At 34.3% G+C, this 21,338-nt stretch overlaps 1 protein-coding gene across 2 annotated transcripts in view; it reads left to right on the top strand.

Annotated features, from left to right (window-relative positions):
- Nucleotides 1-19,453, top strand: part of Ccdc169 (coiled-coil domain containing 169) — a 49,978-nt gene extending 30,525 nt beyond the window's left edge. Inside the window, exons 5-8 of one of the 2 annotated variants that reach the window (XM_048800841.1) lie at nt 4,579-4,677; nt 4,885-4,938; nt 9,922-9,998; nt 16,644-19,453. In XM_048800841.1, coding sequence (XP_048656798.1) covers nt 4,579-4,677; nt 4,885-4,938; nt 9,922-9,998; nt 16,644-16,743 — 330 coding nt within the window. In that variant the 3' untranslated portion in view covers nt 16,744-19,453. The remainder of the gene's footprint in view (nt 1-4,578; nt 4,678-4,884; nt 4,939-9,921; nt 9,999-16,643) is intronic. The other variant, XM_048800842.1, reaches the window with a different exon arrangement.
- The last annotated feature ends 1,885 nt before the right edge of the window (nt 19,454-21,338 follow it).

Here is a 21,338-nt window from a genome sequence, read left to right as displayed (position 1 = left end):
ACATGATGCAAAAATCCTTAATATTAGCACACCAAATTTAAAAACACACCAAGAAGATAATACACCATAATTAAGTGGGCTTCATCCCAGGAATGCAAGATTGGTTCAACATACATAAATCAATGAATGTAATTTACTACTTACATAGAATTAAAAACACATACTTACAGCCATCTGATACTTGACAAAAGTACCAAAAAATACATATGAGAATAATATGATCATCTGCATCAATTGATGCAGAAAAGGCCTTCGATAAAATACAGAACCCATTCATGTTAAAAAAAAAAAAAAAAAACCACTGGAGAAACTGGCATTGAAGGAACTTATCTCAACATTTTAAAGGTTGTACATGACAAACCCAAAGCCAGTATCATACTAAACTAAGAAAAAACTTAAAGCTTTCCCTTTAAAGTCAGGATCAAGGGGCTGGGGATGTGGCTCAAGCGGTAGCGCGCTCGCCTGGCATGCGTGTGGCCCGGGTTCGATCCTCAGCACCACATACAAACAAAGATGTTGTGTCCACCGATAACTAAAAAATAAATATTAAAAAATTCTCTCTCTCTCTCTCTCTCTCTCTCTCTCTCTCTCTCTCTCTTTAAAAAAAATAAAAAATAAAGTCAGGATCAAGACAAGGATGTCTACTTTCATCACTTCTATTCAATATAATTCTTGAAACTCTAGCCAGAGCAATCAGGAAATAGAAGGAAATTAAAGGGATATAGATAAAATAGAAAAAGAAGAAATCCCAACTGTCTCTGTTTGCTTATGTCATGGATATCTAGAAAACCCCAAGAATTCCACCAGAAGACTTCTAGAACTGATAAATGAATTCAGCGAGTAGCAGGATACATGATCAACATTCAAATCAATAGCATTCTTATATTATGACAGCAACTTAGCTGAGAAAGAAATCAGGAAAACCATCCCTTTTGCAATAACCTATAAAAAATAAAATATTGGGAATTAATCTAACCAAGGAGGTGAAATATTTCTACAATGAATACTATAGAACACTGAAGAAAGAAATTAAAGAAGACCTCAGAAGATGGGAAGATCTCCCATGTTCTTGGATAGGCAGAATTAATATTGTCACAGTGGCCATACTATCAAAAGCAATGTACATATTCAGTGCAATCCCCATCAAAATACTGATAACATTCCTTGCAAAACTAGAAAAAATAGTCCTTAAATTTATTTGGAAGAATAAGAGACCCAGAATAACCAAAGTAATTCTGAGCAAGAAGGGTGATGCAGGTGGTATCATGATACCTGATCTTAAACTATGCTACAGAGCTGTAAAAGCAAACCAGCATGGCATTGGCATCAAAATATAAATTAAGACCACTGGAATAGAAGACAGAGAGAAATGCACATACTTACAGTCATCTGATACTTGACAAAAGTACCAAAAATACACGTTGAAGAAAAGACTGGCATTTTAACAGATGGTACTCAAAAAATTGGATATATCTGCATATATAAATATATGTGGAAGAATGAAATTATATCCCTATCTCTTACCCTGCATGAAAGTCAAATCAAAATGGATCAAAGACTTGTACATTAGACCAGAAACTTTGCAACTGCTAGAAGAAAACATAGGGTCAACATTCCATCATATATGTGCAGCCACCAATATCCTCAACAAGACTCTTGAAACAAAACCAAGAATATGTGGCATGCCATCAAATTAAAAACATTTCTGCAGAGCAAAGGATTGAGCTTGAAGAGAGAGCCTACAGAATGGGGAGAAAAAGACTTTGCCACTTGTTCTTCTGACAGGGAATTAATATTCAGAACATATTAAGATCTCAGGAAACTTAACACCAAAAACCCAAATGACCCAATCAGTAAATGAACAAAAGAAGAAACAAAACAGCCAACAAGTATATGGAAAGATGTTCAACATTTTTAGCAATCAAATGCTAATCAAAACTACACAAAGATTTCATCTCACATCAGTCAGAATGGCAATTATCAAGAATACAAATAACAAACGCTGGTGAGGACGTGGGGAAAAGATACACCCATATATTGTTGGTGGAACTGTAAATTAGTACAACTATGGAAAGCAGTGTGAATATGCCTCAAAGAACTTGGAATGGAACCACCATATGACCTAGCTATCCCATTTCTTGGTATTTATCTAAAAGAACTAAAATCAACATACTGTAGTGATATAGCCACTTCCATATTTATAGCAGCACAATTCACAAGAGCCAATTTATAGAATCAGTCCAGATGTCTATGAATAGATGAATGGATGGAGAAAATGTGTTACATATATACAGTGAAGTTTTACTAGCCATAAGAAGAATGAAATAATAGCATTTGCCAGTAAATAGATAGAAATGGAGAACATCACACTTTGCAAAATTAGCAAGACTCAGAAAATCAAGGGTCAAATGTTTCTCTTGTGGAAGCTAGAGAAAAATAAGGGAAAGAAGGAGCTGGAGGTGAGGCTTGGATATCAATTATGTAGGAAAGATCAAGAAGGTAGAGAATGAGAGGGAAGAAGAATGAGAAAGGGGAGGAAATATGGAATGAATTTAATAAAATTATGTTATATGCATATATAAATGTACCAGAGGGAATTTTACTTTTCTACATATATATGTAGAAAGTACCAATCAAAAATAAAGGAGCAAAAAAGAAAAGAAAAAAGAAACCAGCTTGCCTTCTACTAGCAGTGTTGACTAACTTTGCTCTTTGCTACAGTGGTTCAGCCTTGTGCTCAGCCATCCTACTTTCAAGTCACATATAATTAAGCTAGGCCACCAGTCTTTGACACTGATTAGTCAATCCTTCCTGAAAAAGGGTGGTAATTTTGGTATCTTGCCTAAAGACTTTTTGGTAAAAATAATCTCTTTCCATCTCAGAACTGATAGATTAACAAAGTATATGGCTGGCTAAGGCACTGTGGATAGGAAAGGAAGGTAAAACTATATCAGAAACATACATCAGGATGAATGGATAAGAAGCCCTTTTATATAATCAATTTGCCACCAAGTGGATGGTTGATCTCATTGAGGGATAGTGCCCCTTACAGGGCTCATGTTGGTATCTCTTGCTAGCATTTCCAACATTGATCAGCAGCAGTATTAGCTTACCCTTAGTGAGAAGGAACCCATGCTGTTGGGCCAAACAGTGCAAAGTCCCCATCTCAGTCACTATGGTTACTCTGTTCATCAGCTCACTGTTGGCTGACCAAGGACAGAGTTAGAAAATATCTCTTGGCCAAATATTTGGCCCATTTAGTTTAATACCTCATCTGTGGTGATGCTTTCTGGTAAGGATTATTGTGTAATATATAATACACAAGAAATTTCACCTTTATATCCACTTTGGTAGGACCTGCCACATTCCTCTTCCCCAGAGCTCTTTGCCTTCAGTTATCAGCTCTGTACAGATTTCTGCCCCCAGTAACATGATAGTCAGGCAGAAGATTGTAAAACTCTCTTAATATTTTCCCATATTTCTACATGTGGTACCCAGGAAACTGTTCACATCTGTCCTTTCTGAAAAATCAAAATAGATAGGATAGGAATCTATTAGGGAAAGTAGAATTTAGAAAAGAAATTTCTTGATTTTGTGAGGTAAACGTTGATGAGAGAGAGGTAGGAGGGATGATGGGAAAACAAGATTATTAAGCCAAAGGAGAGAAGAAGAGTGGTAGAAAAGGCAATAAGGTTGAAAACCAGAGCAATTGGGAGATTATTACAGAGTAGAACAGTTCTGGAAACTAAGACCTCAGTCCAGACACTCTACTTCTGAGCTGAAGCTTTTACAAAAAGGTTTTTAATATTTATTTCACACTAGGAAATTAGGGTAACTCTGGTTGGCAGATATAAATTATGCATTTTAGTTGTGCAGTTCTCCAACAATTTATAATTATGTGTGTATGTATAATATATATATATATATATATATATATATATATAGTTATTGATGTGAATCAAAATAATGTATCCCATTTTGTCCTTTTATGAAAGAGAAACCTTAAACTTTTCTTTCTATATAAAGAACGTTTCTCTCTTGTTCTCTAGTTTTCACCAGCATGTAAAAATGGACTTAAATTATATAGGATATAGTATTTAAGTGTCTTTACATGTACCTCTTTTGTTACAATGGTAGTAATAGTATGACTACCTCCTATTGTTAATACAAATAATTTTTCAGCATGTCTGGCCTTTGGAGTCATTTTATCTGAATTCTAATTTTAGCTCTATCATTGATGAGCTTTATGTCTCTGAGCCAGTTATATAAACTCTAAAAGACACAGTTTTCTAAACAGTAAAGTGGAAACAAACATTAGGCATCTCAAGTATTGTAATAAGGATTAAGTGAAATAATCTAGGGAAGGAACTTAGTATAATACATGTGATATATAATACATATATAATACAAGTGTTAGAGCTCAACAAATATTTTGATTATTTTATTGCTATTACTGGAATTATAAGATCACAGAATATTAGGTATAGAAGGCATTCATTGGTGAAGAATTTGGTTGTCATTTCTATTGTTGGATCTTAGGATATGAGTACATATAAAATTTACTATTTATACTTTCAGGAATCCTTAAATATATTACTTAAACAACTAGAAAAAGAAAAAAGAAGTCTTGAAAATCAAGTGAAAGACTATGCACTTAAACTGGAACAAGAATCAAAGGTTTGTTTTTATTCTACTAAACAATTCATTTGAAGCTGCCTTTATTTCTAGGGTTATCTACAAACCTACTATATCATTTTCATAAAATGGTACAAAACCATTTCCTACAGTTTTAACAAAAAAGCAGGAGATATGAACCCTAACTTGGCAATTTTCTTGCTAATCTTCTCTTATGTTGGATTCTTTACATTTGTATATTCTACATAGGCTTACCACAAGATCAACAATGAACGCTGTAAATACATATCTGAAATGTCTCAGGTAATTTTTTTCTTTTACTTTCAAATTCTAAGGCTTTCCCTTCTCCTAAGTTATGTATTTTATTTTTCTATAATTTGTGTGTGTGTTTGGTTAGATAAACAGTTGTTGAAATTATGGGGAAATGTTACCGAGTTTCTAAATATGGAAGATGGAAAGGGAAATACATAATTTATAAAGAGAGAAAACAGTCTCCCTAATTAAGAGATTATCTTGCATATCTGCTTCCTTAGTTATCCTTTTAGTTTGATCCATGATCACTAGAATTCAAACAGATAAGCTACTATCCTTTAGCTATCACTTCATAATTGTAGACACAGTATTGCTATTCATAGAAATATAAGACAGGAAAATTATCAATACATTATCTTGCACATATTTTCAGCTTTTCATTTGTCTTTCAGTTTTATTTATGATATTGTTGGAATTTTAGAGCATTTTTATATTGCCAGAGCTCTTTTATTTATGGTTTCTTATGTCATAGTTTAAAAGATAATCTTCAACTCAATGTTTCATAATGTTTACAGCATCATTTAATACTTACGTGGCTTATTATTTAATATTTAAATATTTAAGCTATATTACCTTTATTTTGGCATATATTTTAAGATTAGGATATGAGTTCAGTTTTAAAAGTATGTTATCCAAACAGAAGAGTCCAAAGAGTAATTGGATATGGGAATCTCAGGAAAATGTTAAACTTTAGAGATAGATTTGGAAATTACTATCATATAGATAGTAAGAGAAGTCATGCGAATGAATGAAATACATCAGGGAGGATAAGTAAGGTTAAAAGAAAAGATAGGCTATAATTCTGAAGACAGTGATAGTTATGGGAGTAACAAAAATGGTTGGGATCCTCAAAGCACAGCAGTTAGACAATGAGGTAGAGTACCTTGAGGGTGAGCTTGATCCAAAAGGTAACCTGCTCATCAAATCTAGAGTATCTAGAGGGATCAAGAAAGGATTCAGAGGAAGAGATTTAGGTTTGGGAATTGGAGCCAAAAATGGGATGAATAGTAAAATATGAGAATAAAAGTCAGCAAAATGGTGGGTAAAAGGAAACTTGGACTTATAGTGTTCACCAAGCTTAAGCAGGAAATGGAGCTAAGGTAGAATCAGTGCTTGTAGTCTCTCATCCATAAAATGGACAATCAACTTAAACTTCATGGATCTTGACAATGGGTTGGAAGCACTGCTTCCTCCAAAGGTACGGGTACCCATGTGCCTTTCATCTGACTCTATACCCTGCATGGAATATTCTTTTTCTCTTACATGCTAATTCCATCTCCTTCAAGGTATAGCACAAACACCACCTCCTTCATGAGGCCTCCACATGATGAAAAGACCACAGAGAGTGGAGCCATTGCAAATTTGGGTTTGAATCCCAGCTCTGCACTTAACTGCTGTATGACCACTTCTTTCCTCACCTGTAGAAAGGGAGAATCTTTATGATGTCAGTATCAGTCTCAGGGTTCTGTGAGTGCTTAGAGACATGGTATATATGAAGTGCTAAGTATAGTACCTGGCGCATTATAGGTTCTTATTTTCCTGTTTTTTTCTTTCTTGAACACACTAGTCCATATGTATATTCTACATATTGTGTAGTGACAGCACCATCAGAATTTCAAATTGCTTTCCAGATCCTTGACCGATCTTCACTTAGCTATAGGTTCCTGAGGTCAGTCAGAGTGCCTCATTATTGCTGTTACTTTACACTGAGCAAAAAGAGTGGCAAATAGTCAATGTTCAAAATGATTTGCCAAACTGAACATAGTACAAAATTTATGAATAAAAATTATGGAGATAATGAAAAGTTCAAATCCTTACACAAAAGGTGGTATGTAAAACACTGAAGGTTTTTTTTAAAAGGTTAAAATTAAAGTCTTTTGCCCATGAAGCATTCATTTGCCTTTGTTTATCTTAAAAAAAAAAATCATTTAGGTGGAATAAGCCTACTCTGACTGTACAAGATCACTGAATGTACAATCAAAGCCTATTTTAACAGCTTCCAGGGAAGGTGTTAATCCTGTCTCCAGTATAATGTTAATAAGGATTTTCACTCAACTGAATTGTTAATCTTTATAGTCAAAGATGGTTCTGACCATGAGGATACTGCAGTGACTGGAAAGGTTAATGGATGATTTGCAGTTCTTTCCATGCTGAATACATAAATAATTGATTCTTTGGTAGATAACTAGAGCTATTTGCTGAATCTGCTTTTTATACTTCTGCAACTATATCTGAGGCTTTGTCTCACTCTCAAACCACTGTTTTGACTGAAACTGAATTGCCCCATCTCAGAATTATTCTAATTTGCACAATGTATGCACAGTATAGGTATTACTTTTTTTTTAGAGAGAGAGAGATTTTTTAAAGAGAGAGAGAGAGAGAAAGAGAGAGAATTTTTTAATATTTAGTTTTCGGTGGACACAACATTTTTGTTTGTATATGGTGCTGAGGATCGAACCCGGGCCGCACGCATGCCAGGCGAGCGCGCTACCGCTTGAGCCACATCCCTGGCCCCGAGAGAGATTTTTTTAATATTTATTTTTCAGTTTTCAGTGGACACAACATCTTTATTTTATTTTTATGTGGTGCTGAGGATCGAACCCAGCGCCCCGTGCATGCTAGGCGAGCGCGTTACCGCTTGAGCCACATCCCTAGCCCATAGGTATTACTTTTTAAGAATACACAGGTACATTGCATCTCTGAAAAATCAAGTGGTAAAACTGACTACAGCTTGTTGCAATACCTGATAAATTTAAATTTAAGTTTCCCATAAACACTGAATTTTGCAGTGGGTCTGAGTGATTATTGAATATATTGATTTTGGTTTACTAACAGGGAATCTGAGGTGGTTCTAAATTCATCATCAGGCAGTTCTAACTCATAGACTTGTTCTTAAAACACATGAGATAGTACTTCTTATTCTCCTTCCCTGAAACTTCCTTAAAATTCACTGATTTTTCATCCTCTGAACAATACAGAACAAGTCCACACTCCAAAGTGATGGCTTTTCAAAGATTTAGAAACAAGTCTTCATTTTCCTATAGATTTTGTTTGTTTCTTTGTTTGATTTGTTTTGCTTTTGAACTAAATATTGTTATCTTAGTTATCTCTCATGACATAGGTTCCAGACTGTCCCTGCATTTCCGTTGCCTTTTTGGAAAACTCTATTTTGTTATTGTTCATTTTAAAATCAAGCAAAGTCTTGTCTCTGTCACACCCATTTTTCTTCTCTGTTGCCTAAGTGATCAATCTAAAATACAGTTATCATGGCATAATTTCCTTTTATAATACTTTCTGTTTGCTTTGCCCAAAAGATCATAGCAGAGCTCCTTGGTGTTGTCAACAAAGTCCTCTCCCAACATGGCAGTGCCTGTCTTAGCCTTTTCCCTGCTAACATCTGTGCTGCATCTAGACCAAATGCTATTTGCAATTCCTGCATCTATCATGCTGCTTTTTAGCTGAGGTTCTTGCTGTTCCTTCTAGGTAGAATATCCTTTCTCTAGTTCTTAACTGGTTACTATTCTACATGTGTCCCCTATAGCCTGAGTTAATTGCATCTCACAAGCTGTAAGCTCACAAAGCACCCATGCAAACCTTTAATCAAGGACCTTAATTGTAATCTTCTATTTGTTTTGCTATTTCCTCAATAGAAATGTGACTTATTTGTCTTTGTTCCTGGTCCATAATGTGGTGGTGACACATGGTAGATGCTCAATACATTTGCTACATGAATAAAGGAATGAATGAATTCCAGTACAATACACTCAAACCTGTCACTCTTAGCATATGATCTAATATCTTAGATCAAAAAAGAGAGATGGCAAGGGGGCAAGGCAGAGGGAGTTGGGGGTCTATCAGATGTAAAATCTAGTTGTTTTTTTTACCTTCAGATTTATACACACCTTTATCTACCACTCATGTTTTCCCCTCTTGTCTTAAAGAAAAGGATTCCAGTCTTCTTCCCAAGTCTGTCTGCTGCCTCTAGGACTCAATTTCCTCTTATTTTCTCTTTTACTGACTATGGCTTATCCTTTGCTTGCAATATGCTTAACTCTTCCACCAAAATAACAACCCCAAAATTTTTATTTTATTCCAACTTTCCTCATAAAACTACCACCATAGATTTCTTTTTCTCAGCCAAATTTCATGAAAGAGTGGGTATACTCACTGCCTTTGCTTTGAGTATACCCCTCAATCTCTTTTCATCTCTCTTCTGATCCCAACACTGTGGCCCCCGTTTATCATTTCATAGCTACATACAAAGACTCTTCTTCAAACCTGAGGTATTAGCAGTCTCTGCACACGTCTTTGAATACATGCCCTAGCCCCAATACACACAGTTGACTTGCATGACATTTTTTTTTTCTTGGGTTTTCCTGATGTTTAAATGATGGCCATATCTTCAATGAGTCTCCCATCCCCTAAAAGTTGCTTTCAGCTTTATATTATTGTGTCTTTTACTTCTCTGTATTACTCTTACTGTATAATCTCATTTTTTTAGTGACTTCAATTGCCATCTCTAAGTTTATCAATTTCAGTTGTTCCTGAATGGAAGATTATATTTACAACCATTCACAGAAAGTCACCACTTTTGTATAATGGATGAATTTCAAAATAGACAGAAATGAATATATTAACTTGTCTTTCTGTCTCTGCTGTACCATATCTATGTTTCTATTGTCTTATCTATCATAAAGACAGAGTATATGTTTATATACTTTTATGTTTACTTGTAATGATTTATCTATGTGGATATTTCTCTATGTGGTCTCTGGGGATGAGATAGGGGTATTTCCAGAATCTTTAGACGCTTGTTTATACTGGAAGTCAGAATTTCCCATTATTATTCAGCTTCTCTTACACATGCTACTAAAGGACCTGGTGGTAAAGGAGTTAGATAATTGACTATTTTTTCTTCCCTCTGAAATTCAGCATGAAAGAAGAGGATAAACACTCAGTTTTTTTGTATTTCAGGTCTCTGGCACACATCAAGTTTCTAAAAGGCAACAGATGGATCAACTGCCTAGAATGAAAGAGAATCTAGTGAAAACGTAAGTCTAATTATATGTTTTCTTTCTAATTAATTATATTTGCTTGTGAATGGTAATGACAAAACGGGTGTCCATTACATTTTGGAAGTGGAACTTCTAGATTTTATAGCAACAGTATAAAATAGCAGATGGTAAGAGAACTTAAAAAGTTTGTGATCTCTGTTCACTATTTTTACACTTTTTTTAAAAATTCCCAGAAACATTTTTAGCTTTTAAACATGGGAAGAACTTATTTTTTAAACTAAAACAATGCAGTATCCAATGAAAGCTTAAAACTACACCATTAGTAACAGTATAAACAGAATTGAAGTATCAGCCCTTACCTTTTTAGTGAGGAAGTATGGTCATTTGCAGTGGTCACTGAAATATAGATGCAGTTCTTAAAAATTATTTATTTATTTATTTATTAAATTTTTAATTGATTTTTTAAAAATAAATGACAGCGAATGCATTACAATTCTTATTACACATACAGCACAATTTTCCATATCTCTGGTTGTATATAAAGAATGTTCACACCAATTCGTGTCTTCATACATGTACTTTGGATAATGATGTCCATCACATTCCACCATCCTTGCTAACCCCTTTCCCCCTCCCTTCTCCTCCTACCCCTCTGCCCTATCTAGTGTTCATCTATTCCTCCCATGCTCCCCCTCCCTACCCTACTATGAATCAGCCTCCTTATATCAGAGAAAACATTCGGCATTTGTTTTTTGGGGGGATTGGCTAACTTCACTGAGGATTATCTTTTCCAGTGTCATCCATTTACCTGCAAATGCCATGACTTTATTTTCTTTTATTGCTGAGTAATATTCCATTGTGTATATATGCCACATTTTTTATCCATTCATCTACTGAAGGGCATCTAGGTTGGTTCCACAGTTTAGCTGTTGTGAATTGTGCTGCAATAAACATTGATGTGGCTGTGTCCCTGTAATATTCTGTTTTTAAGTCCTTTGAGTATAGACCGAGGACAGGGATAGCTGGGTCAAATGGTAGTTGCATTCCCAGTTTTCCAAGGAATCTCCATACTGCTTTCCATATTGGCTGCACCAATTTACAGTCCCACCAATACCAATAAACATCAAAAATATAGCAGTGCTAATGTTAAAATACTGACTTATTAAGTGTTTCTAATATCCAGAGCAAATTAGGACATTAGGAAATAACAAACTAATGTGAAATTCTATTTTAAAACTCTATCAAAGAGGAATAGTGCCTGATGGAATATACTAGCTCTTATATCCCTACTGTGTGAAACCACAGCCACAAATCATTAAGATATCTTTGTTACTGTTGAAAGATTTATTCTAGAGATACTTATATATATAGATTTGAAAATAAGGCTTTTTAAAGATAAATAAGTAAGTATTCTTTTGGGGATTAGGTTTGGATGATCCCAAAATATCCTAGACAAACTAACATGTAACTTTGACTATGACCCTTGGCATGTATTTCTTCAAGTAAGCAGCATAAAACTGAAACCAAAGCAGTGGTTCTTAAAAAGCAGTAAACTATAAAGTTTATTTCTTTTCTTTAGTGTGCTGCCTCATTTTTTTTCCTGCTTATGAAAATTTTTTAGAGTGATTAAAGGCCCTAGAGGAAGAAAATAACAAAGCACTCCGTAATGCCCTGGAATAAAAGAACTTAAGGGAAATTAATTTTAGGATTCATTAAGAGAAAGATTATTAAAGAAATGTCCTTTTGAGAAGGAAAACAGCTACAGTTAAGAAAACTAACATATCCAACATTAAGGGAATAATTTTTTTAAAAAAACTATGGTATTATATAAAGTTGAAAAATTAGATTCTAGAATATGTAACTGTCAAAGAAAATGCTAACATATAATAGTAAATAAAAATTATAATACAAAATAGTATAATGGGATTATGGATGATTTGTATTTATACTCCTAGTATTCTCAATATGACTAGGGATCCTTTATAATTATTTAAAATTATCTTAAAAGAGAAAAATTGAGAGAAAATATATCTACAAGATATCTTACGGAAGTCCCCAAACCAAAATAACAGTGAAAATATTTATGTAACTAATATTATATGATATTTTTTAAAAAGTGAAAATGCAAGGTGGTAATTGAAAATTTGCACTGGTTTTGGAGCAGATAGAAAAATCAACTTTTGCCTCCAACTTTTGTTGATCATGGTTGATACCATATTATGACTAGTGTGCTCACATATTTATATATAACTGAAACAATTTATGAAACAATACAGCTCAATGATTTTTAGTATATTTACAGAGTTGTGCAACTGTCATCATTAACTACTTTTAGAACATTTTCATCTCCCAAAAGGAATATTTATCCATCCATCCCACAAACCTTTCTTAATTAATAGTCTTCTTTGCTTCTATGGATTTTTCTATTCTTGTTATGTCATATAAATGAAAGCATGGAACATGTGGCTTGTGTGTTTAATGGTATGTCACTTAGAATAATTGCTTATAGATTCATCTACATTGTAGGATGTATCAGTATTTTATTCTTTTTTGTGATTGAATAATATTCCAGGTATCGGCATATCACATTTTGTTTATCCTTCATCAGTTAATGGACATTTGGGTTATTTACACCTTTTCAGCATTATGAATAATGCTGCAGTGAATTTTCTGCAGAAGTTTTGTATGTATATGTTTATCCTGGGTATATGCCTAGGAATGCAATTGCTAAATCAACTCCAGTCTGTTTATCTTTTTAAGGGACTGCTAAACTGTTTTCTAGAGTAACTATACTGTTTATATTCCCATGTAATATGAATGTATTTTAGGGTTCCAGTTTCTCCACATTCTTACTAACACTTGCCATTTAAAAAAACTCTTTTTTTAAAAAAATTTTTTTATTGGTTGCTCAAAACATTACAAAAAATTTTTAACTCTCCTATATGTGAAGTAATATCTTATGATTTTGATTTGTATTTTCTTTTTACATTGGATATCTTTTATTTATTTTTCTTGCTTAATTGACCAGGCTAGTACCTCCCATACAATATTGAATAGAAGCAATAATAGTAAATATCTTTAAATTGTTCCTGGTCTTAAAGGGAAAGTTTTAAATCTTTAAAAATTATATTGGTCATAGATTTCTGTCAATAGATGCCATTTTCAAGCTTAGTGCTTATAAGAAAATTTATACTTATAAATGTCTGTATTGGAAAAAAAATGTCGAAAAGAACAGACCAAATCCAAAGCAAGCAAAAGCAAAAACATAAATCTAGTGTTTGCCTCATAGAAAAAAAATTAGGGAATATTCTCTTCTTTTTGATTTTTATAAAGAATTAGCAAAGGATTGATTTTGTATATTTGTAAAATCAGTGAAGCCATCTGGTCCTGGTCTCAGTGGTTGCCCTGGTGATTATAATTAATATCTTAGTTAGCAATCTACTTGAGATTAAAAACAGCTTGATTCCAAAATTGTCCTACGCTCAATTCCCTCCTCCTTTGTGCTGTTGTTGTACAAATCACTTCCTTTTGCATCTTGTTTCCTTCTTCCATCCACAGATTTCTAAGTATTGTTTTTCAGTTTTTTAAATTTTGTTTGTTCTGTTTAGATATACATGACAGTAGAGTGTATTTTGACATATTAGACATACATGGAGTATAACTTAGGATCCCATTCTTGTTGTACATGATGTAGAGTTTCACTAGTCATGTATTCATATGTAAACACAGGAAAGTTATGTCTGATTCATTTTGTCTTTCCTATTCCTATCCTCTCTCCCTTCCCTTCCTTTCTTTTTGTCTAATCCAATGAACTTCTATCTGCCTCCCCTTATTGTTTTGTTAGCATCCATATATCAGAGAGAACATTCAGCCTTTGTTTTTGGAGATTGGCTTATTTTGCTTAGCATGATAGTCTCCAGATCCATCCATTTATCAGAAAATGCTATAATTTATTCTTCTTTATGGATGAGTAATATTTCACTGTACATATATATCACATTTTCTTTATCTATTCATCTGTTGAAGGACAGGCATCTAGGTTGGTTCTATAACTTAGCTATTGTTACTTAAGCTATTGTAAATATTGATGTGGCTGTGTCACTGTAGTATGCTGATTTTAAGTCCTTTGGGTATATTTTGAGGAGTGAGTAAACTGGGTCAAATGGTGGTTTCATTCAAAGTTTTCTGAGGAATCTTCATACTGCTTTCCAAAGTGGTTGCACCAATATGCAGTCCCACCAGCAATGTATGAGTAAACCTTTTCCCCCATATTGTCATCAACATTTATTGTTACCCTTATTCTTGATAGTTGCCATTCTTACTGGATTGAGATAGAATCTCAGTGTAGTTTTAACTTGCATTTCCCTAATTGCTATAGATGTTGAACATTTTTTCACATGTTTGTTGATCATTCATACATCTTATTCTATGAAGTGTCTGTTCAGTTCCTTTGGGTCATTTGTTTTTTGGTGTTAAGTTTTTGAGTTCTTTGTATATCCTGAATATTAATGCTTTGTGGTATCATCGTACCAGGTGGTAAAGATTTTCTTCCCATTCACACAGTCATTTTTAGGAGTGAGTTATTTTTAATCAGTTAGAAGACTTAAAGTAACTATAAACAAAAATACATTTTTACTATCTTTTATTATGTTTCCCTATGTAACTACTTTTAGTGGGTCTCTTTATTCTTCATGTGAATTTGCATTACTTTCTAGCGTTCAACTTGGAAGACTCCCTTTACCATTTCTTGTAGGGCAGGTTTGCTAAGGAAGAACTCCTTTAGTTTTTGTTTTTCTGGGATTATTTTAATTTCTTTTTTATTTTAGATTGATATTTTTTGTTGCATTTGAAGTCTTAGCAGTCTTTTTTCCTCAGCCCTTTGGATATTTCATCCCACTGCCTTCAAGTAGACCATGGTTTTTTGATGAGGACTCACTGCTGATTTTATTGAGGATTTTTTGTACATACAGAATTACTTCTCTAAGCTGCTTTCAAGATTTTCTCTTTGTCTTTTAATAGCCTGACTTTGATATGTCTGAATGTAGATCTTTTTGAATTTATTCTTCTTGAAATTTATTGAATTTCTTAGATCAATGTTTTTCATCACACTTGGGAAATTTTCAGTTATTATTTTTCAAGTATTCTTTCTGCCATGTTTTCTCTCCCCTCTCCTTCAGGTATACCCATTATACATTTGTTAGTACATATGATTGTATTCCATAGATTTATGAAGCCCTCTTCATTTTTCTTATTCTTTATTGTCCTGCTCAAAATGAACAACCCTAATTGATCTATCTTCAACTTCATTGGCTCTTCTACCTCTAGTCTGCTGTTGAACTCTTCTGCATGTGTATGTTTTGGTATATCTTTAATACTCATCCAGGAAAATTAGAACTCTACCTTAGCCTTCATTTTCTGCTTGTGCATAGAGACTCAAGGTCAACCAGAGGCAACACCTAAGGGCCTTCTCATATCTTTCCTGAGAAGGCACACAATCCTGCGCATGTACGTAAGACACTTGAGTATGGACTTCTAGATTCCAAAACTATCACAGTTTATTAATGCTTACTCCCCTGCTTTTCTTTTTAAGTTTCCTTGTTATTTTTTTTTTGCCCCTTTTATTTATTGCTATTTACTGACTCAAGCAATATAAAGTTAAATAATGGTTTCTAATAGTTCCAACAAATGCCCAACTGACAAAGCTTTTTACATTGGATCATCTCCAAGTCGGGTCAAATAAAAATAGCCTTATAATTGGGTAATCATTAGACTTTAAATAATGAAAATTCTCTGGGAACACATAATTAGGCTTTAAAGGATTTACAACTTCATTCTGTTTGCCTCCTATGGTGTCTTTCAGACTGTTGGTTTTCACTATAGTTGAGGGATATTTATTTTCAAGGCTACTACAGAGTTATTCAGGGAGGTAAGAGGTGAGGGGCAGAAGATAGGAATGGGGTAAGTTAAAGAAAAGCTACATATCTCAGAGTTCTTACTGAATTTCCACTGTTTTTGTTGTTGCTTGTTGTTTAATACCCCAGACTTCTAAGAAAATTGCTTCTCAACATTTTTGAGTTTGTTATTGCTTTTATGGAAGAGAGAATTTTCTCCTTTGTGAGGAGGAAACCAACAGGTTCTGTCATTTTTGCTGACATTGGTCTCTAATTTGTATGTTAAAAGCATATTGCAGGAGATAAAAGTGCCCTCTTACTGTCTCAAATAAGAATATAAGCAAGATTAGTTTTATATACAAAGGGATAAAAGGATCCTATGAAAATTTAAGGACACAAATTCATAGATACTTACTGCTTTACTATCCCTGTTCTATTTTATAGCATCTGTATTTCTATTTCCTTAGCTTCAATTCAATTATCAGGGTAAATATAAAAAAGATGCATCTCATTTCTCGTTAGAACTTTCCATATTAGAGCACTTGAAGGGCTTCTTCCAAGTGTTTGGTGAATCTACCCTGGAGTTGGCTGCCTCTTTAGCTGTGGTGAGATGATGTGGTATAATATATAACTCTCTAAAATTGTACTTTAAGCAAAAATATGCATAGGAAGATTTCCATGTGAAAGATGGAACAAGGTGCAATGTACAGTTCTGCATGTGTGGCACATAATGTTTTTGTTATATATATTGGTGACTGAAAAATCATGATCAATGTATATTTTATTTCAGGGGGAGATACAATCCAGTTCATCAGAAGACAGTGAATGCCAAGAAAGGACCAGTAAAAAAGATTATAAAATCTAACCACCTTCCAAAACTCAATCCATAATTCCGGAACTGGGTGGATTTCTATTTCTTCCTTCTTTTTTTCCATCTGTACTATTCAACTGGTGAAGTTAATGTTCGATACATTTTTCAGGAATGAATAGATAAGAAAGAGCTTCCAAACTTCTCTTTAGCTCTTCTTCCAGAAGTTTATTCCTTTGTCTGCATGAATGCATTTTTCTCTAGTAACCCTGAAATATCTAATAGAAATACTTGTGATTTTTAAAATATCTTAGAAAACCTCAAGTTTGGCATCATTATACTCACTTTTTAATTTTTTTTTAGTTGTTGATGTACCTTTTATATATATGCAGTGCTAAGAATCAAACTCAGTGCCTTATGCATGCTAGGCAAGTACTCCACCACTGAGCCACAACCTCAGCCCTATACTCACTTTGAATAATATATTCACGAGCTGTCCTACAGTAACATTGCTATTATATTTGGTTTCTAGTTGTCTGTTAGCTAAAAATATGAGTTTATAAAAAGATTTTGCTGTTTTAGGCTATGTCATGCTCAGCTTTTAATTCACAGTTTAAACAAAATTTCAAATCAAATGCATGTTAGATTTTGACTGATATATTATGGTGTTATGAGAACAGTCTTCAATCATGAATCAGCTTGTTTATAGTCCCCATTCTGCCATGAAGTAGATGATCTTGGATGGACAAGTCCCTTTATCTCATCTTTAATTTCCTACTCCTCTAAAATGACTAAGGCAATATAATTTTCTAAGGTTTCTTATCATTTCTAGAAAGTAAATATTTAATCATTAGATTCTGCCACTAAACATGTAGTGATTTAAGTCACTTTGTGATATTTATTAATTCATAATAATGGTCTAGTTCTTTGGACCAAAGAGGTAAGTATAGTTTTCAGCTAATGGTCTCACCTATATCTAGCACTAAACCTAAATTCTATTCAGTATCACCGGTAATGAATACCAAAGGTATTTCTACAACCATCTCTATAGATGTGTATTTTCTTTAAGGAAGAATACACAAATTTCATATAGCCAAATAATTTTTATGTGACTCTAAAATGTAATGCAGAGAAATAAAGTAACTTCCTGTAAGTTGTTCTGCTTTGGAACTTTTTAGAAATATTGTCCCCTGATTTTAAGTAAACTACAGGTATTAGATACTATGACCCTTATTATTACACAAATGCTAGATTTTTATGTCTTTTGGTATGTTTCCTGGCCTTAGTAGAAAATTGATTATTTAAATAATGTAACAAGTATAATTATCAATGAAAAATAAACAAATTTGTTTCTTTTATACAGAAGTAAGCCATTTGGTGACCAAATGGAGGAACATTTGACATGGAGGAACATTCGAAGTTATCTCAAGCACTGGGACAGTATTAGTTAAACATCTTATCATGGGGATTTCTCTCATTCAGATGTTAGTTCTACAGGAGCTGTTTTGGGATACTTTCTGCATGTTAGAAAATGTCTAAAACGAAGTGATGGTATATTGGTAGGAATAGTACAAAGAAGTTGGAAATGGGGGACTCTAGTCTGTATTATAATACCTGTTTGCCTTTCTAATTTTCTAACTTCAATAAATCACTTTTTATGTTCCCACTTAAAAAGCTGGGAATGTTTACACTCACAACTGCATAGGGATTTCTGTGAAGATAAAAAAGTACCTTCTATTTGTTTATTTCTTCATAACCCTTTTCTCTCTGAGAAGAATATGAGTTAACTTTTACTAAATATAAAGGTGTAAAAACATTCACAACATAAAAGATAAAAATAAAAGGTGAAGCTTTGCAAGAAACCCCATCTAATTGAAGCTTTACCTTTAAGCCTCCTAGCTGCCAGTACAAAGAAGAAAAGAGTTACATGGTTATCATTTTTTACAGAAGTAATATGCAAGTAGAAAAAGGTTTTGTGTAATTAAGTTCTGAAGGTAATTTGTCATGTAAGGGTTTTTAAGAAAATGTGATCTTTATAATAATCAAAGAAAGATAATTGTTTGATATCTTTTATTTTGTTTGATATTCAAATATGTATTGACATGAATATATCATTTTTTAAATTGGAAAGTTTAGAATTCATAAAAAAACAGTAAAATAGTAGATTAGTAAATCATATTTAATGTATTTCAAAGCTTTAATTTTATATTAAAATATGAGTATAGCAATATTTAATATATTTCAAAATTTAAAATACCTAAATGTATCACAAAATATAATCAATTACCATTTATGAAAAATAAATGTTCAGATCCAAGATGGCGGGTAGAGGACTGCTGCATTCTGTGTCACTCTGTGACCCTGGGACTCAAGTAGTGGGAATATTGTTTCTCTGCAAGTGATTAGAGGACCCCCAACAGCTGTTCCCATGCAGTAATCATGGCCACTGTGTCACACACTGCAGTGCAAAACTCCCGGCCACTCACCCATGCAGGACCTCTGTCTGAGTGCCCGAGCAGGGCCACCAGCATCAGCACCCGTACAGGAATCCCAGCCACAGCTCCCACACAGGACACCCAGCCACTGCCCACATGCAGGAACTCTGGCTGCCCCTCCCTTGTGGACCCCCCATCTACCAATCTTAAACCAAATAGCTGCTATTAAGATGTTTAAGGTTTTGTCACAATACACAGAAATGGTAAGTTATTAGATCTTTGAAAGCGTGAAAGAGGAATCTAAATAGTTGGTTAGTAGCAGGAGAAGAGAGAGAAAGTGGTTTTGGGGATACAAGTAAGTGGGAAGACAATAGAGTACAAAAAACAAACAGAAATATTTCCCAAGATGGAGGTTTCCCTGGTCACCTCCATCTTGGGAAATTGCAACCACTGCCATAGTCCACCACATGCAGCAGCCTACACCTGGGGATACTACACAGGGTCTGGAGATAGCTGCCAGACACAACATAGCATGCCACAGAACTGTTATCTCTGAACACATTGCCCCTCACCACCACCTAGCCCCACCAGACTGGACACCCCGTCGCTGAAAGCAGACACCTTCATCTTGGGACACCTTCACTGCCATCTTTAGTTGGGGCAACCCCCAACTTGGAACACTGGCTGGGGCTTAAAAGCAATATCAAGATAACTTTTGTCCCCAACTCCCCCATCTCCCTGACATTCCCTAACCTGCCACAGTGCTTGCAGCTATGCCATCAGTCTTGTAGCTCACAAAACCTGGTTCTGAACTGCCCAATACAAAACAGCTCTCCAGGACAGGTACACAGCCCGCAGAGCACAGCCCAAAGACCTCTGGAGAGAAAGGTTCTGATTGGGAAGTAGAAAGGGAGGGGATGAATGAGATAGTTTAGAGACCAGGAATTGTGAGGTTTACAGGTGATATAAGGAGATAAGACTAGGAGCACACATCATACAAGCAGGCACCAAAGGAGATCCTTGGGGTGCAGTCTCCCATCAGGGACAGGCAAGTGCTATAGCCCACCTCCAGGAGCTACGCTCCCAAGACCAACCCTCCCACCCTAATAACTTTCATCATCCTGAGGGTGGAGTTACCAGCAAACAACAGACAACCCCACCTATTGGACAAGAAGGGTAGCAGGAAAGATACTGATCTCCAGCAAAAACAATCCTTGTATTTTCCTTCAAGATTTTTTTTTTCCTCTCTTCTCTCACCCTCACATCCCTGACATTTTTGAAACCAAGTACTTTTCATGAATTAGGCTACTGAGGACTGGGATGTATGAATACTATACTACAGTTGTGTTATATATTCTTTTATCTCCTGTTTTTACATTTTTTATTTTTCTTAATATTTCTGTTTGTTTTTTGTACTCTATTGTCTTCCCACTTACTTGTATCCCCAAAACCACTTTCTCTCTTTTCTCCTGCTACTAACCAACTATTTAGATTCCTCTTTCACACTTTCTAAGATCTAATAACTTACCATTTCTGTGTATTGTGACAAAACCTTAAACGTCTTAATAGCAGGTATTTGGTTTAAGGTTGTATATTGTTTGTATTGGGATCTGTTAATATTGTTCTCCCCTTGAAAGGAGAGGTATTAGAATCCAGCAGGGACACTATAAGCCTATAGGGTAAAAACTGTAATGCCTCAGATCCACAGTGCTAGAAGGGAAGACACATTAACAACATAAAAAAAAAAAGGGATAAAATTGCCCCAAACAAAGATACTATATTATCAGAATCCATAGCCAGCACAACAGAAGAAATTACTGAGAAGGAGTTCAGAGTGTACATAATTAAAATGTTCTGTGAATTAAAGGAGATATAAGAGAGCAAATACAGGCAGCAAAAGATCATTTCAATAAAGAGCTACATAAGCAAATACAGGAAGCAAAAGATTACTTCAATAAGGAGATAGAGGTTCTGGGGAAAAAAACCCAGAAATCCTTGAAATGAAGGAAACAATAAACCAAATTAAAAACTCAATAGAAAGCACCACCAACAGATTAGATCACTTAGAGAACAGGACCTCAGACAGTGAAGACAAAATATATAATCTTGAAAAGAATATTGGCCACATGGTGAAGAAGGTAAGAAACCATGAGCAGGATATTCAAGAAATATGGAATAACATAAAGAGATCAAATTTAAGAATTATTGGGATAGAGGAAGGTATAGAGTTCAAACCAAAGGA

The sequence above is a fragment of the Marmota marmota genome, unplaced genomic scaffold, assembly GCF_001458135.2.
Source record: "Marmota marmota marmota unplaced genomic scaffold, marMar, whole genome shotgun sequence".
Taxonomy (NCBI): domain Eukaryota; kingdom Metazoa; phylum Chordata; class Mammalia; order Rodentia; family Sciuridae; genus Marmota; species Marmota marmota.
Note: the sequence above shows the minus strand (reverse complement) of the source record. Positions and strands in the feature narration are given on the sequence as shown.